We start from the raw sequence: 27,134 nt of genomic DNA on the forward strand, positions 1-27,134 counted from the left end.
AATGGAAACGGCTCACAGCGCAAGCAAAACTTGTTGAATACAACGTCACGGGATGAAAAGATATTCTGCCACAACCACGAGGGAGCCATCAGTGCAGGATTCCATGTTGCAGCAGGGAAACTGATCGAAAACAGCTAGAGACTCGGTTCCTCCATACGGTACATTTCATTTAGGTTATACTCGCTTCGTTTGGTTAATGTATGATGTTTAAGCAAGTTAGATTAGCTAGCTAAAACGTCTTACATTTGTAGACAGAGGGAGTGTGAGTTAGTACCAAAGGATTTACATAAATGGACAACGACTGGATTGCATTGGTGGCCTGCTGAGTGTCCACCTAGGATCTTGAGCATTCCAGTTCTCTTTTGTGGGTTTCCTTGGTTAATAAACTACCGTAGTATAACTTTTCCTTTGAGCTTAATAGAAAGACGTGCATATCTACGGGTTCTAAAAAAGAAGATTTTGTAGCCAACAAAAAAATGAGATTTCCCACCGTACAAGGCACTAGATAATTTAGGGTGTAGTATTAAGTGTATACAACGGCTAATTTGATTTTAGCCGCTCGCGTCTTGGTTTCGGCGAAGGTGACTGCAGCGATGAATAAAACTGTTCCAGTTTCTTGTCCGATGTGTTCTACAATGTGGTCGGCGACTATTCTGGCTGGTAGTCTGTTCAAGCGGGGATTGCGTGGCTAGCGACATCCTCGTGGTGGACTTGGGTCCTCGGGGGGCATCGATTCGACGGTGCTCGCTCTAGCGTCGGAATGGAACTCGGGAGGTTGTTCAAGAGTGAGTGCAGAAGGTAGTCTACGTTGGTTACAGTTTGAAGATGGGGAATCTTGTGTCGGGTTCGGGGTTAAAAGCTGGCACGCATGGTTTCCTCCTCCAACCTCGTTGCGTTGGGGTGCCAGATTTGGAGTTCGATGGCGTTTCCAGGGTGTTTCCCCGGCCAGATTCTTTTGATGACAATTGCTTTGCCTTTGGCTAGCTACTACTTTGGAGGTCGGCAATTCTGCTGACCAGCAATGGAGCTGCGTCGAGCTCAAGTGAAGGGGTAATATTTCTATTTTCCCTTGGGTGGTCGCTACGGTTGGTGCCTAAGGCGAGTGATATGCGTTGATATTTTGCTCGGGATTTCTTTGGTCTGGATTGCAATTTTCCTTTTTAGCCAAAGGTTATTTTTGCAAAAGTTTGGGTTCTCCTATCTTTTTAATTCTGTTAGGTCGTATGTGTTTCCGTGGCTTGTTACTTGGTCTTATTCTATAAATGAGACATGTATTACTTGCAAAATAACAACTAGTCTGATTTTGGCAAAACTAAGCCCAAGGACAACATGGTATTTTTTTTTGTTATTCATATCAGTTAATTCTAGCTATCAAGGAATTAAGGACTTAATGTGGGGTCCATTGGTCTCCTCAAAGCTCCACTTGGATAAATAGCTTGGTTTCTCGTGGTGGTCCGCGTCCTTGGTCCTTTCTTGTTCCCGAGCATATGAACAACATCTATTCGTGTCGAGATGGTTCAACAAACATGCAAACCTGAAGCAAGCATACTGTGCTGGCCGAGATGGAGTACGGGCTCTGGTGTCGGGGACAATGCCTAGACAAATTCTTGGAGGAAAGGTGGAACATGTAAGCTCTCGAACGACGAGGCAATTGAGTTGATGCTGTTTTTGAATTTTGAACTTAGATCGTGCGACAATGGTTTCTTCTTTTAATATTAGAACAGATTAATTGTAAAATGTACTACACATAAAATACCCTTCACGCTAAAATATACTACACATAATCTTTGCGTAGTAGTACTATTATCGATCTGGACCACTGGATTTGCTTCTGATGTACCGTCAAATAACCTAAAAAATAACGTGTATCAAGTCCAACACCTACACTATGGTGTGCAACTGCAAAGCCTAGTATGCACTAATGCAGGTGCAGCTGCAGAAAAAGTCGACAAGATCAACCTATTCACAGAACGGGCCGTCTTCGTGCATCCCTCCTCCCTGCTGCCTCAGTCGATGGGGTCGAGGAATTCGAGGATAAGAACTCCGAGCAGGGCGCCCACCACACTCCCTGCGACACAGCTGATGCAGACCGGCACAATCCAGTCCGGGAAGAGGGCGATGCAGCAGCGCAGCCAACCCAGATACCCGACGCACGCCACCGTGCTCGGCAGCAGCACGGTGTCCACCACGTACACGGCGAGCGGGGCCTCCTCCGACGCCGTCTTGGTCACCCATGCAGCGCCGTTCGGGTACGACGGCGGCGCCGGCCACAGCTCCAGCGCGCCCCCTTCGTCGCAGACGAACATTGCTTGATTCTTCTTCGTCGCCGCGTCCTCCGCCAGCGTGTTCACCGACACATAGTTGAACCCCTTGAACCGCTCCCCGCCGTAGCACGACGCCACGCCATGGTACAGCAGGACGGCCACCCGGTCGCCCGCGGCGAGGCTTCGGAACGTGGGTTCGAACGCGGCGACGGCCTTGTCGTCGGGGCAGAAGACCGTGAGCCCGCTGCCGCCGAGGAGGTGCTCGTGGAAGATCTCGGCCGCGCTCGCCGTCGCGGCGAGGAGGCCCGCGAAGCTCCCGCAGCCGTTCTTGGACATGAGGTCCACGAGCCCCTGCCACGCCTCGTCCGGGCAGAAGAACGTGAGCCCGCCGCCGCCACCGACGAGGAAGCGCCGCTGGGACTGGGATATGTCGCTCCCGCAGCCGTTCATGGACACGTCTCGGAGCTTGAGCCGGGGCAGCCTGGCGTCATCGTCGCCGGCGGCGCCTCCAGATACGGCGAGCAGAAGAAGTACTGAAGTAGCGCAAACAGTGCGGCCATCGCTCGCGCGCAAACAGTAACTTGTTTTTACAGGCATGTATCACTTTAGTTTCAAAAAAGTTTGACTTATGTTTCAATTACTAGTTTTATATTAGACAAATGTCAAAAGCCTTACCAATTTTAAAGCAGAGAGTGGATGGTAGATGTGACACCTACACCTACAAGCTCCTTTAAAATCGCCGCTCTCGAGATAGCTAAGTGAGCGTCTACTGCAGCTGGATCAGGTAATATCTTCTTTTCCTTTTTTCTATTTTTACTTTTTCGGTTTTACAAAAATATAATTATTTCTGAAAAAGAAATATAAAATTTTTTCTAGATGTGAACGTTTTTTGAACTTGAACAATTTTTTTAAAATTTTAACATTTTTAAAATTTAAACAAATTTTAAAACTAAACATTTTCAAAATTTCTACAAATTTTAAACCTAACTATTTTCGAAATTTGAACAAATTTTCAAATCTGAATATTTCGAAAGTTGAACATTTTATAATTGAATAGTTTTAAATCTTCAAATTTTAAAAATTGAACAATTTCCGTGTATGAATATTTTCAAAATTTTAAAATATTCGAAAACTTGAAAAATGGAAATTTACGAAAATTGAACATTTTAAATTTAAACATTTTTTAAATCTTGAAACCTGTGAAATAGAAAACCAAACAAGAAACCCAAAAAAAGGAAAACCGGAATAGAAAACTCAACTAGGAAACCGGACTAATTAAGGAAAAAACTGTTAAATAGGCCTGGCCCAAACCCGGCCAGGGGTGTGCGGCACGGAGTAGCCGCCGACCTGGTCGACATATAGGAATCGCCTCCCCTCGCTGCCCTCTCTCTCTCACCAATCTCTATTCCAGCCCCGCAGCGCGGCGGATTAATGCACGCGCGAGCGCTAGAGCGAGCGGGTTGCAGCCCTTCTGGTTCGGGTTTTTCTTTTTTTCTATGGTTCATTCTGGTTCTTTCAATTTTCTGGTTTTCGTTTTCTTTTTTTTTCTTTCGATTTTTTCTTTCTTTTTTAGTTTCCCCGTTTTTCCTTTTTCTGCTTTTTCTATTTTTAACATATTTTTCTTATTCGAGCAAATTTTCAAATTCAAGCAAAATTTAAATTGGAGCAAATTTCAAATTTAGGCAAATTTTAAATTCAAGAAATTTTCAATTCGAGTACATTTTAAATTTGAGAAAATTTTCAAATACAAGAAAATTTCAATTTTTTGTATTTTTTCCAATTTAAATATTTCTTATAATCTAAAAGGTTTCAGGCCTGATTTTTCCCAAAAAAAAATCACAATTTGGCTCTTCCGGGAGATATACGAAGTCACACTAGACTTTGCAAATATATCAAGTTGAGGGTCCAATATACCAAGTTTGCTAAAAAAAATTGGTGTGGACCATTTATACGAAGGTGCTGGAGCAACAATTTGGAACCAATATACCAAGTTTTCTGTTTATAACAATTCTAGCCAAATATACGAAGGCGGTTGGAGATGCTTTAATGTTGGTATTTTTAGTGGGGCAGAAATTAAGCCTCCCCTTCGGTGCATGTGGCCAAGCCCAAGAAGTGGCTTTCAACTTCTTGTTTGCCAGGCCTAGTTTCCTCCTCCGACGTCGTCACGCGGGGTGCAAGATATGGAATTTGATGGCGTATTTGTTGTGCTGCCCTAGCCAGATTCTTTCAATGGCAATGGATGTGTTGTTAGCAAGCTACGTACTTTGGAGGTCAGCAAAGTTGCTGATCGGCGATAGACCCGCTTCGAGCTCAGGTGAAAAGGTGATCTCTCCACTTTATGTTTGGTGGCTGCCACGGTTGGCGCCGAAGGCGAGTGGCACACGTTGATATTTTGCTTAGGGTTTTCTTCTGTCTAAATTTTCCTTTGTAGATGAGGGTTTCTTTTTTGCATAAGTTAGGGTTCTCCTATCTTTTCAGTTTTGTCATGTTGATGTTTACATGGCTTGATCTTTCCCAAAACAGGCTAATTTGATTTTTCCCAAAACAAGGCTCATAACAACTTGGTAATTTGTTATTAATCCTAATTAATTTATCAATTAAATCTGCCTATCAAGAAATTAAGAACATAAGCCGGGATCAAAGAAGAGGCTCCTCTTCCGGCCAAGACTGTGACGTGAGAGTTGGAGCAGATGGAGCTTTCCAACGTGTAGGCCATCAGCTGATCATGTGGAGCAGGTCGAGCTCTCGAACAGGGAGGCGAGTCAGTTGATGCTGTCTTTGAATTTCGAAATCAGATCGCAAAAGGATGAATGGTTTCTTTTTCTAATTCTAGAATGGCTTAATTGTAAAATGTAGCCTCGATTTTTCTCTAATTCTAGAATGGCTTAATTGTGTACCAAGTCCAGCACATGTACACATACGGTGCCATGCAAAGCCTAGTATGCACACTAATGCAGGTGCAGCTGCGTAAAATTCCACAAGATAAACACCTCTTCATGGAACAGGGTGGTCTTCCGTGCATCCCTGCTAGCTGCCTCAGTCGATGGGGATGAGGAATTCGGCGATAAGAACTCCGAGCAGGGCGCCCACCAGGCCCCCTGCGGAAGACATGATGCAGATCGGCATAATCCAGTCCGAGAAGGGGGCGATGGAGCAGCGCAGCCAGCCCAGATACCCGATGCACGCCACCGTGCTCGGCAGCAGCACGGTGTCCACCACGTACACGGCGAGCGGGGCCTCCTCCGACGCCGTCCTGGTCACCCATGCACCGCCGTTCGGGTACGACGGCGGAGCCGGCCACAGCGCGAGCGCGCCCCCTTCGTCGTGGACTGTTATGGCTTGGTTCTTCTTCGTCGCCGCGTCCTCCGCCAGCGTGTGCACCGACACATAGTTGAACCCCTTGAACCGCTCCCTGCCGTAGCACGCCGCCACGCCATGGTAGAGAAGGACGGCTACCCGGTCGCCCGCGGCGAGGCTTCGGAACGTGGGGTCGAACGCGGCGACGGCCTTGTCGTCGGGGCAGAAGACCGTGAGCCCGCCGCCGCCGAGGAGGTGCTCGTGGAAGATCTCGGCCGCGCTCGCCGTCGCGGAGAGGAGGCCCGCGAAGCTCCCGCAGCCGTTCTTGGACATGAGGTCCACGAGCCCCTGCCACGCCTCGTCCGGGCAGAAGACCGCGAGCCCGCCGCCGCCACCGACGAGGACGGGCCGCTGGGAGTGGGAGATGTCGCTCGCGTTGGCCGTCACGTTGTGGAGGCTCACGAAGCTCCCGCAGCCGTTCATGGACACGTCTCGGAGCTTGAGCCGGGGCAGCATGGCCTCGTCGTCGCCGGCGGCGCCTCCAGATACGGCGAGCACAAGAAGTAGCGCCAACAGTGCGGCCATCGATCGCGCGCAACACAAGAGGAGGTAGCTAAGTGAGCGTCTACTGGAGCTGGACGCGCGAGAGGAGACGACCTGCGTTTGACTGATTTGGAAGGGCAGTGCAGTGGGAAGAAAGGAACAAAAAGTTGGAGCGATACGTGTCGACCGCCTACAGGATATGGCTCGGTAAAAAGCTCATAGATCCGAGCCCACAATTCTTACTCTCGCAGCGTGTGCTGAACAAACAAGCTTACATTATGTTAGCTGACCAACTTACAGTAACGCCGCACACGGTTTCTTCACAGAAAGATTACAAGGTCGAGCATTGATCGGAAAGAGGAACATTTGAGCATTGATGCCTCGCCAAGCCTATATATGTTGAGCATTGTTGATCAGAAAGAGGAACATGGATGCGTGCCGCGTGCAATCAGCATTGATCCTGGCTTCCTGCATCCTTTCATACAGCTAAATATCCAACAGAGGAAAGGAAAGGATGACGGGGGCAACCATATATGTGATGGGTGTGATATATGTTGGCAGCCTTTTCAAACTTCAAAGTGATGACGTACGACTCGATTCTCTTCATCTTTCCTTGAAGGCAAAAGTCTGAAACAAACCTTGTATTCGTAGCCGAAGTCTGAATCAAACACTGACCTTCAAATCCCTGATTTTTGAACCTTTATCTCTCCGATCCCGGCCTTCCTGGCCGTTTTCTGGGCAAATGTTGTTTGTGCGCTGGGATTAGGGGGAATCTAGACTAACGTTGGATTTGGGCCTGGTCCAGCCTGGGGGCGTGTAGGGGATTGAGGAGAGGCCGTGGCCATGCCGAGGTCGTTCACGGAAGGGACAACCACCGTTGTAGGGATGCCGAAGGGAGGGCGTCGTCTAGGTCGCCGGTGCAGCCGGTCCGGCGCGCTGGGGAGCTGAAAGCAGTGTACTAGGCCGTCCCCCATGCGGTGGGAGCGAGACGGCGGCATGGCGAGGCGTCACCTGTGTGTGGGCTGGTGCTTGACGCGGCTGGTGATGGAGGGGCACGACCTGTCCTTGGCGGACGAGCTCCGGCCGCTCGACCGGCTCGGAGCGCTCTTGGGCGCCGTCACAGACCTGTCGCCGCGCCTCAGGCTGAAGCTGCTCTTCCTCTCTCACAGGTTGCGATGCCATTAGCGTGGTCATGTAATGGGCAAATTGTAATGCTACGGTTTGATGTCAATGAAAGTCATGTGGATATAGAAATGACACACAAACTGATATAGAAATGACACACAAACTGATATAGAAATGACAAACTGACATGGATTCAGATTAGGTAGTACAAGTACCATTAGCCACCATACAGTCAGTACATCATTTTCAGTAGGTCAAAGTGACAATTGGAATGTTCAGGACATCGGTTTGTCATCAAAAAAGCAAAAAAAATAAAAATAGAAGTGCATGTTGATGATCACTTCTTGGCCTTCTTTTGAAATTTGCCTGCTGCATCAACAGGTTTACTTCCCTTCCTCTTTCCTGAACTAGATTGACATGCTTCCTTTCCTTTGTTCTGCATCTGGATTGCTCTGACTTGGAAATCTGTTTGCGATTGCTGGTAATTGTTGCAATATGAGAAAATAGTAGAGTTTAGTTCAATTTTACATTTATGTATTGTATACAATCTAAAGAACAGAGAACAAAGCAAAAATGAGTTCAGTTTTGCATTTATGTACTGATTACGATATAAAGAAAAGAGAGAACACCATGAATTTAGTTCAATATATACAATATAAAGAAAGAGGAACGCAACAGAATTGAATCCATATTTGCATTTATGTACTGTATACAATATAATGAAAAGAGAACAGAGCATAATTGAGTTCATTTATGCATTTATGTACAGTATACAATATTAAGGGAAAGAGAACAGAGCATAATTGAGTTCATTTCTGCATTTATGTTTCTTCTTCCAGTTGGCATAGATGTGCCTTGCACACATTCTGTGTTGTGCCCTTGGCAAATAATTCTGCATGCTAGCTATCAATCCCTACAAATGTAATTGAAAAATAAGAATGTAAGGTAAAATAACTAATGGACCTAGCTCCATAAATAATATAGCTACCTACATATAGAATGTATATGTACAATGTATAGGTACATAAATAAGAATGTTATTTATACATAAATAATATAGTTTACCTTTTGCTGGTCAGAAATAAAAACCCAACCATCTCCATCATTATTTATATCCAAGTCTTTGATTAAAAGGCCAATGAACCACTCCCAATTTTCTTTTGTTTCCTGCTCTACAACCGCCCAAGCAACAGGATACATCTGGTTATTAGCATCCCTTCCAATTGCACATAAGAGCTCACCTTGACATGCTCCTTTGAAAAAGCATCCGTCAAGCCCAATCACTTTTCTACATCCAGCTTTAAACCCCTTCTTCAAGGCTTCAAAGGAAACATAAAATCTCTGAAATATGTTTTGTTCCATAATTGTTGGGTCCAAGCATACAACAATAGTACTGCCAGGGTTGCTCCTTAGCAGTTCTAGTTGGTAGTCAAACACCTTAGTGTATTCCTCTTTCAAACCTGATAGCAACTTGTCCATGACAATTTTTTTGGCTGCCTTACACTTTGATATAGAGACATCAGCGAAGAAATCCTTCAAAACGGTGCATTGCATGTTACTGATTTTCCATGTAGGGTTAGCTAATATGAAATGTCCATATCTTTTTGCAATTACTTTGGCAGACACAAGACTGTTGACTCTATTTGGAGCGCAATGGTGCTCATCTTCGTAAGTTATTATTTGAAACCTTGAGCATCTGCTGGAAATAGCACCATATATGAGCCAAGGACATCCTGGCCATGCACACTTTGCCCTCACCCTGTCATCTTCTGACTTCATGAACTTAATGTTTCTATAAGTCTTTAATCCATATTTAATCACCGCCTTTCTAAATTCAATCTTGCTTTTGAACACCATTCCGAGACTGAAGTGTGGAATTTCAGTATTTGAATCATATCTTGCATATTTGGTCCTCCTCCTAATAAATTTCCCTTCTCCATCACTTGCTTCATCATAAGAAAAATCTTCTGAACCTGAGTCATATTCAGCCTCTATGTTCTGTTGTTCAGTTACTTCTTCAATATTTGCCATAAGATCAATTGGGACTGCACATGTTGCCTTACTTTCCACAAACCTTTGAGAATCCTTCAACTTTTTCTTGTACATCCTTGCAAACTTTCTGAGCTGCACTGTTTTATCATCTTCACCACTGTCATCAGAAGGAAGCACGTAATCTGAATCATCTGAATCACTATCATATTCACCCCCTACAATATCAGCCATCCCACTATGATCTGCTAGTAAATGTCCTTGGCTACCCCCTTGTGTGTTTGGATTTAAAACTTGCGAGCTGCTGGTCATAGCACCCTGAGAGAATACACCTTGTGAGCTCTTTCCCTGTCCAAACTTATCACTTCTTTGAAAACTGTTTGAGGTTGAGTTTCTGTTCATGTTCGTTTTTGCTGGACTTGTGACCACAGAATTGATAACTCGAGCTACAACTGGCACAAGAATATTTTCTTCACCAATAACATTGCTTTCATCTGCTATGAGCACAACTTCAGGCTCTGAAATTTCACCATCTTCATTGTCATTTTCAGTTTCAAATTCATCTTGGAAGTCGCTGCCACTTTTCTCACTTTCTTCTTCATCCTCTTCACCATGGTACTCCACAAATACTTCAGCCAGTCTACCATCAATGGTGCAATCTGACATCTTCTTGCAGCTAATGTCATCACCCAAAAATAACAGGCCATTGGCCAATTCCTTACCAGGAGTAACATAATAATACTTCATCGATGCCTTAACATTCATGTGGTTACTCAAATGGCCTTTCAGCTGTACAAAACATAGCTTAGCACGCTCAATGCAGGACATGGACTCATCTCCCCCCACGTACTGTAATTCATTACTAACTCGGATGAACTCGCCACCGAAGTGAAATCGTACAATCAAAGCCTCAAAAGGATCCATGATTAACTTCCCAGAAAATGTCCTACATGAAAAGTGATGTATACCTTGTAAATATTATTCCTAAATGTATGTATAACACCTAGACATCCTTGAATTGACCGCATGGATAATTTAGAAGTAGACACCCCTGAATTAACAGCCACAAACCCCACATTTATCAATCTGAAAAACTAAAAATCTAGCAATGCGAGACTAAGAATAAGAAGTGAGAATGGGATCCGGGTGGTTACCTCCTTCCTCCCTTTCGTTGTCCTAGTCTCCCCTACCGGCGAGTTGCAGGTCGTTGCGGCCGCCGCGGGTCAAGAGTCTCAGGGATAATGAGAAGTTGGAGCTCCAACTGGTCGGGAACTGGTCGCGGAGTCGAGGATGAACGTCTAGATTCGGGGACGACGTGCGCCGCCTGGATCGCTTTACCGCCGCCGCGATCACCTGATGATCTCCATTGCCGCAGCGTCTAAACAGGAAACGGGGCGAGCAGGCGGAACAGAAGCGCGGTTTTGCAGAGAGATTGAGGTGAGGAAAAAGGGGTAACTGAAATTTTAAGCCCACCGGTCAGTAAGGCCCACCCTTAGTCTAGATTTGCTGTAATCCCAGCCACGTCTGCTACTCCCAGCGCATGAATTATATTTGCCCAGAAAACGACCAGGAAGGCCAGGATCAGAGAGATCAAGGTTCAGAAATCGGGGATTTAAAGGGTAGAGTTAGATTCAGACGTCGTTTACGAGTACAAGGTTTGTTTCAGACTTTTGCCTTCCTTGAACCGATCGATTGATCCATTGCCGGCCATGCTTTTTGCGCCGTGGATGACAAACTCCACAGAATGCCAAAGACAAAGTTAGACGTTAGCCATGTGGTGCTATGTGCTTATGTGTTTCTACAAGCGGCAAGTTCTTGAGCTAACCTTCTCATAATTAAATATTGGTTTTGCTATGTCTCTGTCAACTGAGATTTTCTTCGGTCTAAATCACTTAATACAAAGTGTTTGAGTTGCATTTTTCTATTAAAAAAGTGTTATTGCACTTTTCTGCTAGAAATGTGCAACTGAACCAAGTTGCATTTTTCTTTAAACTGCAGTTGCACTTTTCTGAGGTGACTTAGACTTAAGAAAATTTCAGTCAACTGAAACATAAACACACCCATTAAATATACTCCCTTTGTTTTTAAATACATGGCTACTTTATTTTTTGAGACAAACTTTAACTATTAATTGGATCAACAAATATGATTTGCATATTATTCAAAACTATATCATCAGATGCACATTTTAATGAACTTTCCGGGACGTCCATGCCAAAAGCGGGAGGGGTGGCTTTAACTGCCGGTGGCCTATGGATCGAGCAAGGATGGGACACGCGAGTGGTCCACGGCATGTCCGTTGTGACGCATTTTCAGCCAAAATTTAGAACGGAAAATAGGTCATCGCCGACACGTTGGTCCGTTTATGTCAGACCGTTGGGTTGGATTTTCCTTGTCCTCCTGTCCATGCAACCAAAACGAACCTTTTCGATCGGTTTGCCTCGGGCCGCTCTTGTGCGTGTGCATCATACTTTAACTTTTGTAGTGTTGTACGGTAGTTTTCTATGCATTTGGTTTTTTGTCCAGTGCAATCAAAAGTGATATTGGACCGAGTACGTACAGTATATAACATGGCATGCATCTACCCACATAGACATGGACTTATCATGAAGATTAACCTGCATTTCAGTGAAATGTTCGGGCGCACATAGAGAACCCCAAAGTTAATTAATAAGCAGACTTGATTTTCCCCGTGATCCAAACCCTAGCCATCGCGTTTTCGCCCTCCAGTCTGCACTGACGCAATTGCCAGAGAAAGCCAGCAGGAAAGCCCACTGTGTTTTTGAGGGTGGCTTCAGTGACATTTTGTCTTCTCTATTGTGCCGTGGAGTGACCGACTCTACTGCTCTGCTTTCGAAGGAAGGCGTTGTGCCGCTGTGGAATGTCTCTCTGCTGATCTTCTTTTAAAAGGAGGTGGAGCGAGGTGGAGCCGTGCAGGCAGCTAGTATCATAGTTGGGCCCGTAGAGGAACAGATCAGTAGGCCCATTTTTCAATGAAAAACTAGAATAGCATCTTTCACACGCCCAAAATCCAAGCGTCCAGGTGTTCCACTGAAGTACATGGCATAAGTCTGGTGATTTACTAGTTTTGACCATACAGTTTTAACAATAGTACTGCTAATTCATAAGGTTGCAAGCATGATAACATAACATATCGAGTTCTAGGAGAGCTACAAGCCTCAAGCAGGTAACATAATGAAGGCCCAAGTAGTAAGTAGTATAAATGCTAGCTGCAACAACATCGGCAGCCCATGCTGGAATTTTTGGGCATTTTGGCGTTTGGCCCATGGCCCATTATCAAATTCTGAAACTCACATGGCACAATTCAAAAATCAGTGGCAGCACTAGTGGGGGCTAAAGTTTAGTCTCACATTGCTAGTTGGAAGATAGTTGGAGTGGTATATAAGGTGGGTTGTTCTAGTGCTAGCAAGTGAGTGAGAAGAGAGAGCCCTCGCGCACTCCTCCTCCTCCGCCGCCCGCCTTGCCAAACACGTCCCGGGTTGCGGGAATCTCGCCGAGCCGAGCTTATCTTTTTTATGTTTGAGAAATTAATTGTGTAATAAATTACGAGTCATTAACGGACGTTAACACAACCGTTTTCATTCCGGTTTTTCTGGACTCGTACGTGGGCTGCGTCCCACGACCTTCCCGAACCGCACTATATAAGCGCAGACGCAAACCCTAGCCTGTACTAGACGCATACGTGACTACATGTTTCCAGTTCATTGCGCCGCCGCCTTCGACGTCCTCATCCCTTCCGTCGGCGTGCACCGACTGTCGGGACAGTAGGCCTCCGGAACCCTGCCTCTCGTGAACCTGTACGGGTGAGGGACAATCATGTTTTTGGGGAGCGCTCCGGCGCGACTACTGGCATCACGACGTCATCATCGGATGATGAGTTCCTCCACACCGACAACTTCTTCCCGGATCTCAGCGACTTCTTCGGCAACCTAAACATGGGCGACAACGATGTTGCTGCAAAGTATGTGATCTTATCGTTTCTCTTTCAGTTTCTGTTAGAGTTTCTTCTTCTAGTTTCTGTGGTAGATGTGATCGGTTTGTCTTGTTTAGATGTGATATGTTCATGTACCTTACTAGTCTGCACGATTGGTTTATTTGTTATTTTCATAGTCATGATTTATCAATTACTTATACGGATTATTTCATATAGATATTTGCTTATATATTCAACAATCCAAAAACCTAATTTTAGGCAAATCAATTCAAGCAGCGTTGCTGCCGCTACTCGACCTCCCATCTTTGATGGTATGCATTACAAGAGGTGGCGCACAAAGGCAGTTCTATGGTTTACAAACCTAGGTTGATTTAGCGCCACGGATGCTAGACCTGAGGGGCCTCTTTCTGCAGAGGAACAGGAAAAGTTTGAGAAGGTCGACGCCATGTTTAAGGCGATCTTGTTCAGCATTCTTGGGGACAACATTGTTGACCCGTACATAGCTTTCGACCATGGTAAAGATGTGTGGGACGCGCTCGAGTCCAAATTTGGGGTCTTGGACGCTGGCACTGAATTGTATGTTATGGAGCAATACTATGACTACAAGATGACTGATGAGCGCTCCGTGGTTGAGCAGGCTCATGAGATTCAGTCCCTTACCAAAGAACTCGAGCAATTTAAGTGTACCTTACCGGACAAATTTGTGGCTGGTGGCATTATTGCAAAGCTTCCTCCTTCGTGGAGGAACTTTGCTACTTCTCTGAAACATAAGAGACAAGAGTTTTCCGTTTCGGATCTCATTGGCTCGCTTCATGTGGAAGAGAAGGCGAGAGCAAAGAACACACGCGCTCGTAGTTTTGAGGGAGTTCTAGTGTCAATGTGGTACAGAAGAAGAACTTCCAATCTCACAAGTCTAAGAATAAGAACAATGGAAAAGGCAAGTTTGACGAGAAGAACAAAGCCTCCAACTCAACCAACTTCAAGAGGAAGACTCCTTATAAGAAGAAAGGGAACTGCCATGTTTGTGGCGCTCCTGGACATTGGGCTCCTGATTGCCCAGAACGCCATGATCAGCGTGGGAACAACGGCAAGTCCGCAAATGTTGTTATTGGCGTTGATACTGAGATGAAGGACGTTGGGTACGGTATATCTCCTACTGTCCTTTCAGTATGTGTAACATCCCAAAAACTGTGCATTTCAAATACATGCATTGCATCATATCAGCATGTTAAAGTTTCAGTTTTAGAAAATGTTTTACTTGTATCTTGCATAAAAGTTTTATACTGCTAGTATTGCTCCTTGTTGATTAATCTATATGCATACTATTTTTATCCTAGTGCCTTACTGGATTGGAGCTGTGCTCATTATGTCCAGATATTGTACTGGGAGTATTTACAAATTTTCGAAATTATTAATTGCGTCAGTTTTATAACCTGTAGCTAAAACAGTAATAAGAACCAGAAAAGAGAAAAGAATAAAGAAAAATAAAAGAGAACTGACCGGCCAGGGCAAAAGACACAGCCAAGCCAAACGGCTCAGCTGGTCGTCCCAGCAACCCACGACGCACAGCATCCTATCTTCTCTTCTCTTGATTTCTTTAATTTTTCTTTTCCTGACCGTGGGTCCCGCAGTACATCTTCAACCTTCAGCAAAACTCCAGCTCCTGTACGAGAAGGAAACGGAGAACCAGTACGCAAAAATCTCAACGATTTCGCTGGCGTTTGCCACGGATTTTCGACCTATAAATACCCCCAAACCTCCTCTATTTTATTCCCCTAAAATCCCCAATTTTTGCGCCGCCAGGCTGCGCAAATTTCTCGCCGGAGTTCGAGCCGCCGCCGCCATCGCTGAGCTTCGGAGGTTGATGTCGTCGTCGTCTCAGACCTCCTGAGACCCTCTCGCCTACGCCAATATCTTCCCCTTGATCTACCACCTCGTTCTCATCCTTTTACCCCATCTACAGACCACTAAGGAGCCGGGATATTATCGCCGCCGGAGTTCTGCTGAAGACAAGAACGATCAGCAGAGTGTGCCGCCCGGTGTTGTCGTCGTCGTCCCGTCGTCGCCGTCGTTCAGGATCGCGAGAACCGTCGCCAAGAACACCGCCGGTACTGCCAGTGTCCGCCGCATTGCTCAGACCACGTCACCGCCGTTGCAAATCATCCGGAGACGCCGCCCGAGCCATCACCTTGCCGCGTCTGTGCCACAGTAAGCCACAGCTTTCACTTTGGAATAGAATTAGCAAATCCTCCGTATGCCACTAGATCTGAATCCAAGGGTCACTGTAGGCTGTAGCTCAAATAACTGAACCGTACTGTCTCGTACTTCCTAATCGATCGGTCATGCAGTTGGTGCTAGCTTGTTCACGCATATAATCTTTGAAAATTCATAACAAATAATCTATAGCTCCGTTTTAGATGATTCCTTTTGCATTGAGTTCGTAATTGAATTCCCTGCAACTTTCGTGTAGAAAGTTTCTCCATCCGAGAAACTTTTCCTGACAGCTTTTCGGATAAAATTATTAATAAACCGCGAAATGTTTAATCTTGTAAAATTCATTATTAAAGTTTCGTAACTCGGTTTTGAACAAATAATATATCGTTGGATTCAGAAAAATGAGAAGAATATTTTGGTACTGTTAGTTTGTACTGTTACGAAACTTGCGAATTTTGCAATTTAAAATCGTGTATATAGTATTTTTAGTATATTTTAAATTCTGCAAAATATTTTAATATGAATCCAACGCCAAATTGCAGATACTTAAATTGCCTATTCACCAGTATGCCTGCAAGAAACTATTTTATACATATATATTTTGTTCATGGTTAAATGGCTATTTGAAATCTTTATTGCATAAAGTAATTGTTTATAAAAATGTTTGATATCAAATTTCTTTCCAGAGCATGCATGCATATTTTCATTATGTGTTATACCTGTTTGTGTTGTTTGGTGTTTGATTGTGAATTGTTTTGCTTGCGTTAGATTGCCCGGATTGCAACGAGTGCGATTGCGACGACTGTCTGAACACCGACCAAGGCAAGTGTCACAAACTCATTATCCTACTGTTTTCTATGCATTGGTAGTTGTTTTATGTGCATACTGTTTTCAAATTGCTGGCCCTGGGATATTATCAAAGTGGAGAGGTTGCGAGAGATAAATGTTTTATTCTCTTAATGAAAACAACCATGTCAAATCTAAGTACTTAGCCGTGTCCCCGGTTACGGACATCTATGAGCAATTAGAGCTTGAAACTGTTGGATGATCTCGTCAGTCGAATTTCTGAATATTAATGCACCAGGTGGATTATGGGTAGTAATTAGTCTTATTGATATACTATGTTTTAAATAAATGTTTTGAGAGTAGGGAAAATAAAACTGGCTTTACGCAAATATGAACTCCACCTGCCAAATATCATGTAGCGATAGGCGCCATAAAAAGCCACCATATGACATCTTGCCATTTCCATTCCAAGTGTAATGACCCTTCGGGGCTGCAACGTTTTTATGTTGCAGGTTATTGTTGGGGGGATAACCCCCGGTATGCCAAAGGCATGCCAAACCGGATGGTTTGAGCCATCAGGATACCGGTTTAATGTTCTTACCGGAAGCCTAGTAGGAATCCGGGAGAGCAAGGCTAAGCCGGTATCCCCAAAGGGGTATTAACCCTATTTAAGATACCGGAAAGGAGAGCCTGTCGGGCAGGACTGGTCAAAGATTCTCTTCAGAGCAAGAAGACAAGGATGAGCTAAGCAAAGTAACTTTATTCAGAGCCCTGGCGCCAAAGAGAGAGGTGACGGAGAAAGAAGCCGGAGGACGTCAGCTTCTATGATAAAAGAAGGCCCCGGTGTCACCTATGATTAAAGTAGCTTTGTACAGTAACTCTGTAAAGTAGTTTGTCCAGTCAAAGATGCCATTAGGGTTTCTTGCAGTGTAAGCCACCCTCTCCCCTATATAAGGAGAGGGGGCAGCCCTTCTTCACGGGCAAGTATGTACGCGCGTATGTAGGAAGGCAGAGCACAGAACTTGTGTGAATCAATGAAAATGGTGATCTAGAGGGAGTTCTTCCTTGTGTCTTTCTTCTTCAACCTCGGCCTTGGCCAAGTTCTTGAGGAAACCATCGGAACCTCTTCCCACCTGATCGCAAACCCTCCCCGAATCCTCTTGCGTCCATTCGGCCCCAAACTAAGCCATCCTATGGCATCTGCTCGTTCACCACGACGACAGTTGGCGCCCACCGTGGGGCATGAAGTGGCGCTTGATGGAGTTCACATTCGGGCGGGCGTCCTCGAGATCTCCGGCGAGCGTACGGTGTCCGCGTTGGTGCAGCGCATCTACGCCATGGACTTCATCAACGACAACGCGAGCTGCTTCGCCAACGGCGGCATCTTCCCCAAGAACGGCCGCATCATCGAGTTCGGCAGCCCACCGCGTCTACTTCGGCACCGTCCCCGTGCGCGGCGCCTCTCGCCGGTGCTGGTGGCACCGGACCCGCCAAGATGGCTCTGTGCTGGTCGCGCCGCCGGCAGCGTTGAGGTAATGATGACCGGTGTGGCTGGTGCAGGAAAGGAGGTTGCGGCTGAAGGTGCCGGTCGCGCGGTTTCGACCCGTGCGGCTAAGCCACCGCTGGAGCGCGGCGCAGGCGCAGCGGGAGCATCATCCGCGCCACCGGAGACACCGCTCCGTGCAGCGATGAACGTCCTCGCCACCCCCATCGCGAGAACATCGACTCCGGCGGCTCAAAGCGGAGGCTGGAGGCGCAGCGCCGAAGATGCCGGAGAGCGGCAAGGACATCGTCGGGCGCAGCCGCGAGCTGAACCTAACCGTACGTGAGTATAACGCTGCCCATGGCTTTGCTTCGTTAGCGCGCATGCTGCTAGGATGCCGGAAAACCGGCTAAAAGCTCGCAACCTAGATCAAGATTTGCGCAAAGAGATTCTTACCGCAAGAGCGCCTCTGCATCCGTTAGCATCGTGGAAAAGCCTAAGTATAGCAGCCCGGATAAAACTATAAAAGCTGCTAAGGCTGCAGAGAGCTATGTGAGTCGCTTTCCGGAGAGGCTTTGGTAAAGCAGCAAGAGCGCGTCAGAGAGCTGCTGGAAACCATAGAGCAGCAAAATGCTGAGCAGCTGGCTAAGCTGAACAAGGCAGCGGCCTCAAAATCCGTGCGTTCAACAAAGAATGCCGGTAGCAAGTCCCATGGGCAGGCTTCATCCCCCCATCCGGATAGAAAAAGAGAAAAAGATGTGAATGCGCAGCAGATGACTGTGTACGATCCGGTTCTTGCCGGAAAGCAACAAGCCGGGCAACATGATGCTAGAAGAAAAAGCCAAGGGGCAGAGCGAGGCTACGCCAGAGGCTATGCCGGAAACAATCATGCCGGTAGATATGAGACCGGGCAAAACTATCGAGCTGCAAGGGCAGCGTACGATGAGGAGGAAATAGATCCCCCTAGGTACCGGCAGGCAAGGGCCGCGGTGCCGGAATGTTACGATGAAGCCGATTCCACCAGACCGGCAGCATACCGGAACCCATTGGGAGAACGCCTGGGAGAGAGATACTTACCGGAACGGGATGCGAGGCACCGTACGGATAGAGTGTACTTGTCGAAATGATCGAGGAGGAAGGTCCTCCAGGTCCAAAGTGCTTTGGCCCAAGGATCATGAAAGAAAAACCACCAGTTCGCAACTTTATGTTGCCCCGTGACACAAAAACATATGATGGCACCACAAAGCCGAAGACTGCTCGCGGATTACGTGACCGCGGTATACGTTGCAGGCGGTGGAGGAACCGTAGCAGGAGGAGGAAACCGGCGTTGGGCCGTGAGGATCATACCATCGTTTTTGGTTGGACCGGCAAGAATCTGGCTAAACAACTTGCCGGCAGGGAGCATAAATGGCTGGCTGGATTTTGAGGAGGCCTTTGTGAGCAATTTCAGCAAGCACCTATCGTAGGCCAAACAAAGCCGCAGCAACTTGCTCTGTGTGTGCAGGCGTCCGAACGAAACAGACCGGGATTATCCTGCCCGTGGAACACCACAAGGAACTCCTGTGAAGGGGTAATCGAGGCACAAGCCATTGCTTGGTTTAGCGGTGGATGCAGAAGAGGTTCACCGTTGTGGCAAAAGTTGCGGCGCAACAAGCCGACAACGAGGGCAGAGATGAAACGTGTGGCGGATAGCTATGCGTTGGGAGACCCAACGCAGCCGGCACTGCAACCGGAGCCGGAACAGCTGCGCCACGAACTACACCGGGACAACCGGAATAACAAAAGAAGAGAAGATTTTACTGGATCGAAGGTACGGTCCGCAGCAAGTTGCTTGTGCAAGAAAACTACGAGGCCGGGCCGACAGCAGAGGCAAAACCGGATCGCAGCCATGGGCAGGTCCTAAGAAACAATGGGTGGAAAAGAAACCCTGGGTCCGTAAAAGAAAGCGGCAAGAACCCGCAAAATACACCATGGAAGCTGCCATGGATCAACCTTGCCGGTGGCACACGCCGAATCCGGCACACCCGTCAAACCATCGACAAAGGATCGCACCTGGACCAAGTACTTGATGCAAAAAGGAACGATGAAAGATGCGCGGCCACCACAAGACATGCCGCAGCAGCAAGAACAGCTACCGCCACCACCACCACTTACCGGGCAAACGCCTTACCTGGTACAGCCAAACCGGCAAAGCGGTACGCAAGTTAACCGGGTGGAGCAAAATGATAACCAGCCACCTCCACCGGCACCTTTAGGCCGGAATGTTTACGAAGATCCGCATCTGCTGTGTTGTCTTTGTCACCGAGCCAACAGACCGGCAAAGTGTACACCGGCGCTCCATGGAGGTCAATCCGTGATGCCGGCAGTTCCCAAGTACATGATGTGGTCCAATCAGGAAATTACCTGGTCATCCAAGGATCACCCAAAGATCATGCCGAATCCGGGTGGATATGCTCTTGTTGTGGACCCAATCATGAAAGGGCCACAAACTCGAGTGAAGTTCAGCAAGGTGCTGATAGACAATGGCAAAGAGCATCAACATCATGTACAAGCACACCATGCATACGCTGGGCATAACAGAAAACATGCTTCAGCCAACGCGCACAACGTTCCACGGGATTGTTCCTGGCTTGTCCTGTGCCCCGATAGGAAAAGTTCGGGTGGACGTGGCATTTGGAGGACGTGACAATTGCCGGGTGGAAAATCTGGAGTTTGAGGTGGTGGATCTAGACAGCCCCTACCATGCATTGCTGGGGAGACCGGCATTGGCAGCCTTCATGGCCACAACTCATACGGCTTACCTCAAGATGAAGATGCCGGCACCTCGTGGACCACTGACTGTGGTGGGAAACTATAAGATCTCACTGGAAATCGCATCTGCCGGATCGAACCTAGCGGAATCGCTGGTGATCGCGGAGGAAAAGAAAAGAATGCAAACAGCTGTTGCGCTGGCTCAATCCTCACAAATGAGCTTAGCGGCAATGAGTGAAAACATGGGCTCACCGGCATTCAAGCCAACGAATGAAACAAAGGACATCGTGCTGGATCCGGCTTACCCAGAGCGCACCGTTCGTATCGGTGCCGGTCTCGACCAAGCATAGGAAAGCGCGCTCGTCAGCTTCCTCCGTGAGAATCGGAATATCTTTGCCTGGTCAACTGATGATTTGGTAGGTGTTCCGAGGGAGCTGGCTGAGCACTCTCTAAACGTCCGGAAAGATGCCAAGCCGGTACGGCAACCACTGCGCCGGTTCGCTGAAGACAGAAGAAAGATCATAGGAGAAGAGGTAACCAAACTGCTTGTTGCCGGATTCATTGTGGAGGTCACGCACACAGAGTGGCTGGCCAATCCGGTAATGGTTGAAAAGAAGAAAGATGAGAACCTGGAGGCCAAAGCTCCGAAGGTGTGGCGCATGTGCATCGACTACACCAACCTGAACAAGGCTTGCCCAAGAGATCCTTTTCCTTTGCCACGAATCGATCAAGTGATTGATTCAACTGCTGGGTGTGAGTTGTTGTCCTTCCTAGATGCCTATTCCGGTTTCCACCAAATTCCCTTGAAAAAGGAAGATCAAATAAAAACTGCGTTCATTACCCCGCACGGGGCTTATTGCTATGTCACTATGCCTTTTGGTTTGCGCAACGCTGGTGCAACGTACCAGCGCTGTATGCAAAAATGCTTGTTTGATCAAATTGGGAAAAACGTACAAGTCTATGTGGATGACATCGTGATAAAAACTAAGGTAATGAACACCTTAATCGATGACATCCGGCAAACATTCGATAACCTAAGACGGTTCCGGATGAAACTCAATCCGGCAAAATGCACCTTTGGTGTCCCTGCCGGCAAGCTGCTCGGTTTCCTGGTATCAAGCCGGGGCATAGAGGTTAATCCGGTAAAGATCCGGGCAATAGAAAGAATGACTATTCCTCGAGAGTTAAAAGATGTGCAGAAGTTTACCGGAAGCTTGGCATCGCTGAGCCGGTTTGTAAGCAGATTGGGAGAAAAAGCTCTGCCACTCTATGCTCTCATGAAAAAATCCGACACGTTCGTCTGGACCCCTCAGGCAGACGCAGCGTTTAAAGAGCTAAAAACAATGCTAGCCACAGCACCTATACTGGCTTCACCTCTAGAAAGAGAGCCTATGCTGTTATACATAGCAGCAACAAACCGGGTTGTGAGTGTAGTGGTTGTGGTTGAAAGAGAAGAGGAAGAAAAAACCGTCCAGAGGCCGGTATACTACTTGAGCGAGGTGCTCTCCCTATCAAAACAAAACTACCCTCACTTCCAAAAAATGACTTATGGCGTGTACATGGCCACCACAAAACTCAAGCACTACTTTGAGGAGCACCCCATGAAGGTGGTAAGTGAAGCACCAATTTCCGACATCATGTGCAACAAAGACGCCAGCGGCCGGATTGCGAAATGGGCAATCCAGATATCACCATACGTGCCGGTGTATGAAAGAAGAGATGCCATAAAATCACAGGCTTTGGCTGATTTCCTTGTTGATTGGGCGGAGATGCAGTACAAACCGCCAGATCAGAGGATAGAATACTGGAAGATGCACTTTGATGGATCCAAGGTCAAGGAAGGTCTAGGTGCCGGTGTGGTGCTCACTTCCCCAAAAGGAGATCACCTCCGGTATGTTTTGCAAGTGCATTTCAGGGCATCAAACAATGTCGCTGAATATGAAGCTTTGATCCATGGGCTTAAGGTCGCAAAAGAAATCGGTGCGCACCGGATCATTTGCTATGGCGATTCAGATCTTGTGGTACAGCAGTGTTCAGGAGATTGGGATGCAAAAGATGCCAACATGGCCTTGTACCGGTTTCACGTGCAAAAGATTGCCGGATTCTTCGAAGGGTGTGAGTTCCACCATGTGCCACGCGCAGAAAATGAGGCCGCGGATGCTTTGTCCAAGCTGGGCTCATCTAGGCAAGAAATTCCTCCCGGAATAGCTTTGGCTCACTTAAGAGTGCCATCGATCAAACCAAGCCCGGAATCAGAATCAATTTTTGTACCAGAGTCACACATAGTACCCATGGATATCGATGAAGGGAACCCGGGGACTGCTCCGGCAAGCTCGGGGACTGCTCCGGTAAGCTCGGGGACTGCTGTACCCATACCGGAAGAAATGATGCTGGTGGATAGCATGGAAATAGATGCACCGGTGTTTTTGGTTCGAGAGATACCGTCATGGGTTAAACCTATTAAGGAATTCCTGATCAACGGCACCTTGCCGACTGACGAAAATGAATCAAGGAGGATACAAAGAAGGTCCAAAGCTTACACGTTCATCAATGGTGAGGTGTACAAGAGAAGCGTTACCGGTGTCCTTCAAAGATGTGTGGAACCGGAGGAAGGAAAAGAAATGCTTGAGGAAATTCACCAAGGAGAATGTGGGCATCACGCTTCATCAAGGGCGCTGGTAGCAAAAGTTTTCCGGCATGGGTTCTATTGGCCCACTGCTTTGGAGAACGCTGAGGATTTGGTAAGAAAATGCAACGGCTGCCAGAGGTACGCCAAGCAAAACCATACCCCAACATCCGGTTTAAAGACAATACCGCTAACATGGCCATTTGCTGTTTGGTGCCTTGACATGGTTGGCCCATTCAAAACTGCAAGAAGCAGCATGACTCACATCTTGGTCATGGTGGATAAGTTCACCAAATGGCTAGAAGTAAAACCTATCGCAAAGTGTGATGGGCATACAGCGGTGAAATTCCTAAAAGATGTCATTTTGCGGTATGGATACCCGCACAAAGATCATCACTGATAATGGAACCAACTTTGCTCAAGGTGAGTTCAAAAGGTTCTGTGAAGACAACAACATCCGGTTGGATTTGTGCTCAGTGGCACACCCACAAGGCAATGGCCAAGTGGAAAGAATGAATGCTTTGGTGCTTTCCGGTATCAAGCCTAGACTCATTGATGCAGTGGAAAAGTCACCGGGATGTTGGCTCGATGAGCTACCATCAGTACTGTGGAGTATAAGAACAACCCCAAACCGGTCTACCGAATACACTCCTTTCTTCATGGTTTATGGAGCAGAAGCGGTGATACCAACCGATATCATTCATGATTCACCAAGGGTACAGCTCTATACTGAGCAAGAGGTCAAAGAGGCCAGAGAAAACGATGTGGACTTGCTAGAAGAAGCAAGAGAGCTGGCTTTGGCAAGAACAGCCATTTACCAGCAAAACCTAAGACGCTATCATAACCGGAAGGTTAACCCGAGAGTTTTCCGGGAAGGAGATCTTGTACTTCACCTGGTGCAGCGCACTGAAGGCCGGCATAAGCTCTTGCCACCATGGGAAGGTCCCTTCATTGTAAGCAAGGTGCTTCACAATGATGCATACTACTTGATCGATGCACAGGAGTGGAAGAAAGGAAAGGCGGACAGGTCCGGAGAGGAGAGCAAGCGTCCATGGAACGTAGCTCTGTTGCGCCCTTTCTACTCTTGAAGTGGTGGTGTAAGAAGTTCCTTTTTGTACCTTATATGCTATGAATAAAAGATGCCGGAACCTTGAATGAATCTCGGGGACTACCCCAACTTAAGTTGCATGTAACTTGTCTATTTTTTCAGTTTACCGGTTGCTTATTGAATGTTTTTTCTTTCCGGTTTAGTAGTGTGCTAAATCCTACCGGAGTCTTCGACTCTGCTGCTGTCCGCAAATCGGCTTCATGGCAAGCAAGATAAACCGGTAGGGGATAAGCACATGAACTGCGAGAAGGGAGAGCAGGAAAGAACAATCCGGAAAGTTTAACTAACCCCGGTTAAACCGGTTTTTTGCAAAATTTCAAAGTTATTTCTAAGTTCAAGAAGATGCTTGTTTGGTGAAAGAACCTTGTGCTCATACGCCAAAGAACGCCCAGAGAAGGCAGGCAGAGCCAAGGCAAAAGAACCAAGTATGCATCAAATTGGATGCGGAAACAATTGAGGAATCTTTGCAGTGCAGGATAAAGTTAAAACCAAAAGCAAATGTGCTAAAGCAAACTTAGAAATACTTAGCTACCGGTATAACTTACCGGCAGGAAATGTTGTAGCACAACCACAGGCAAACTTAAAGTCTTACATCATAGACCCCGGCATTCCGGGGCAGAATTTAACGAACATTGTTTCAAAGATAAGCAGGACCAACAAACAGATAGCAGGCAAACACTTCAAAGAGAGTAATCACGCAGCAGGGGCTTCCGGAGGAGCAGCACCGGCATCAGCGTCGTCCAGGAGCTCTTCTTCGGCTTCATCCTCCTCCTCGTCGAGATAGTCCGTGACGCCAGGAGGGGGAGGGATGAAGGTGCGCATGTCGGCATACTCCGCGATCCGGTACGCGCGATCCTGCCGCTTAGCGGTAAGGATCGGGTCCAGATCCGTTTCTGCGCCTTCGCGCACGCCGGTAAGCGCATCCAGGTTGAGCTCCGGGTACCAGGAGCAGGCGACGCGGAGGGCGGAGTCCGCTCCGGCGCGCGGGCAGCAGAGCACCGCCACTCGCGGATCCTCTTGCCGGCACCCTTGAGGCGATCGTCGATGAGGGAGAAGGTGTCCGGCACCTCCTCGCTGTGCCATAAAGTCCTGTATAGCTGGGTAGCTACATCAGGGATGTCCGAAAGATTGCGGTCTATGCAGCGCATATGGGACACCCGCGCGTTAAGCGCGACCAGATGGTCCTTGGGCGTCCATGGTACGGTAAGATCCGCTTGGCCTTTGTCCTTGCGTTGCGCGTCGACCTTCTTGACGGCGTACCTCTGCGAGTCCGGAAAGAGGCCTATGCAAAGAAAGAAAAAGTTTAAGGAAAAGAGTCCGGAAGAAAAAGAGACCGGAGAGAAAAGAATCCGGAAGAAGAGAGACCGGATGGAAAGATAGCGGAAAGAAAATGGGGTCGAAGGAAGAAAGGCTTGTGTGCAGTAATCAAAGTGTAAAAGAAAAGAACTTACGGAGGGCGAGTGTGTCGGTCTGCAGGATCAGCTGATCGCACTCCTTATGCTCCTCCTCCAGCCGCGCGGCCTTCTCCTCGGCACCCTTCCGGGCCTTGGCCATCTCCTCCAGCTCTGCCCGCAACACCACAGTGGCATTGCAAGCATCCTCCAGAGCCTCGTCCAACTTGGCCGCTGCGGTCACTTCAGCGGCTCTGAGGGCCTTGGCGTGGTCAAGCCCCAGCTGAATCAGCTGAGACTTGAGCTCCTGGTAGCTGGTCTTGAGGGCGTTCAGCTCCTCCTGGTGCTGCCGGTTGAGCTGGTCCTTCTCCCCTGTAACCGGAAAAAAGAGTGTTAACAAGGTTACACTAGTAAAAAGGAAAAGAAACCAAGTTCAAAGGAGAAAGGAAAAAATAGTACGTTGGGCCGTGGCGAGCTGCTCTTTCAGAGCATCGATGGAAGCTTCCGGGATCACTGTTGAACAGAAATTGTAAATATCACAAGGAAAAAAGGTTTCCGGTAGCAAAGATGCCGGTGGAACAAAAACTTACCTTGGCACTTGTCATGTGCCTCAGCGAGCTCCCGGTGCTCCCACAAAAGCTCCTCGAAAAGCGCCTTCCGAGCGTCAGCGGTGACCTGTTCAAGAAAAAGAAGAAATGAGTTAAGTTTTGCGCTAAGAACAAAGTTCTTAACCCGAAACTCGGGGACTGGCAGTGCCGGTTTTGCGCGGTTTTAAGATAAGTTTTGCGCTAAGAACAAAGTTCTTAACCCGAAACTCGGGGACTGGTGAAAGTGCATGGAGCCCCCATGTGTGGTTTTGGTAATTAATGACAATCCCTATGGACTAATGTTTGCATTGAGTTATATTTGTAGGAGTTGTCCATAGGCAATTCTTGAACCATATGTTGGCTTCAAGGTTGCAATAAGAAGAATTTGATGAAAGATATCAAGTATCAAGTATGTCTTGAAGATGAAGATGAAGTGAGCCCTCAAGTTCCTTCAAGACATCAACATGATGAAGAATGAAGAAATGAAGTGCAAGTTCAAGATGAGCCATCTCGAAGAGATCCTTTGATTGACTCTTGCCATCCATATGGTTATCATGCATATGTGAAGTTGCGCCGAAGAAGAAGCTCTCCCATGGTGGATTATGGGGGAGCAACCCACAAGACTTCGTCAAGCAAGCACAATCAAGAAAGGCGTTCCATCTTGTTGAGGTCAAGATCGTCATCATCGAGCTCAAGTGGAATGCGCAAGTATAAGGTTTGCTCTTGATAGGGTTTCTTTCTCACCGGTCTCATAGTGTAGTTGGAGACCGGCTTATAGTTTAGTTGCCGTACTATCAAGAGGGCTCTCGAGTGAGTAACTCGATCGTATCATTCGGAGAGAGCTCAAACCTTTGCATCCTTGCATCATATTTCTTGGTTGTTATTTGGATCTTATCCATGTGATGTTTTAGAGCTTGTGCTTACTTCCATAGCAAGCTCTAGTTCATCGAAAACGGATTCCGCATGAATCACTTGTTGCGTTTTCGATATTGGAGTTTTTCTCGGTTTCTCGTAT

The 27,134-nt window shown here is 47.2% G+C and overlaps 3 protein-coding genes and 1 long non-coding RNA gene across 5 annotated transcripts; 1 reads left to right on the plus strand and 3 right to left on the minus strand.

Annotated features, from left to right (window-relative positions):
• Positions 1-1,929: 1,929 nt before the first annotated feature.
• Positions 1,930-2,861, minus strand: LOC127328580 (fasciclin-like arabinogalactan protein 1). The gene has a single exon (XM_051355173.2). It carries the CDS (start codon positions 2,859-2,861, stop codon positions 2,007-2,009), a length of 855 nt encoding a protein of 284 aa, XP_051211133.1. The 3' UTR covers positions 1,930-2,006.
• A 2,217-nt stretch (positions 2,862-5,078) lies between these two features.
• On the minus strand, positions 5,079-6,208 carry LOC127330017 (fasciclin-like arabinogalactan protein 2). Its single transcript, XM_051356386.2, has one exon. It carries the CDS (start codon positions 6,144-6,146, stop codon positions 5,301-5,303), a length of 846 nt encoding a protein of 281 aa, XP_051212346.1. The 5' UTR covers positions 6,147-6,208; the 3' UTR covers positions 5,079-5,300.
• Positions 6,209-7,305: 1,097 nt separating this feature from the next.
• LOC127332630 (uncharacterized) lies at positions 7,306-10,888 on the minus strand. Of its 2 annotated transcripts, none has more exons than XM_051358949.2 (3): positions 10,373-10,888; positions 8,295-10,164; positions 7,306-7,707 (listed from the first exon to the last, which is right to left on the minus strand). In XM_051358949.2, the coding sequence occupies exons 2-3, from the start codon at positions 10,140-10,142 to the stop codon at positions 7,567-7,569; spliced, it is 1,989 nt and encodes a 662-aa protein (XP_051214909.1). In that variant the 5' UTR covers positions 10,143-10,164; positions 10,373-10,888; the 3' UTR covers positions 7,306-7,566. The 2 variants fall into 2 exon arrangements, with proteins under 2 accessions (XP_051214909.1, XP_051214910.1); XM_051358950.1 differs by lacking the exon at positions 7,306-7,707 and adding an exon at positions 7,717-8,142.
• Positions 10,889-14,735: 3,847 nt separating this feature from the next.
• LOC139835154 (uncharacterized) lies at positions 14,736-16,626 on the plus strand. Its single transcript, XR_011750878.1, has 3 exons — positions 14,736-15,033; positions 15,137-15,381; positions 16,156-16,626. It is a non-coding gene; the product is annotated as an uncharacterized lncRNA (long non-coding RNA).
• Positions 16,627-27,134: the final 10,508 nt, after the last annotated feature.

Source organism: Lolium perenne, chromosome 2 (assembly GCF_019359855.2).
Source record: "Lolium perenne isolate Kyuss_39 chromosome 2, Kyuss_2.0, whole genome shotgun sequence".
NCBI classification, from domain to species: domain Eukaryota; kingdom Viridiplantae; phylum Streptophyta; class Magnoliopsida; order Poales; family Poaceae; genus Lolium; species Lolium perenne.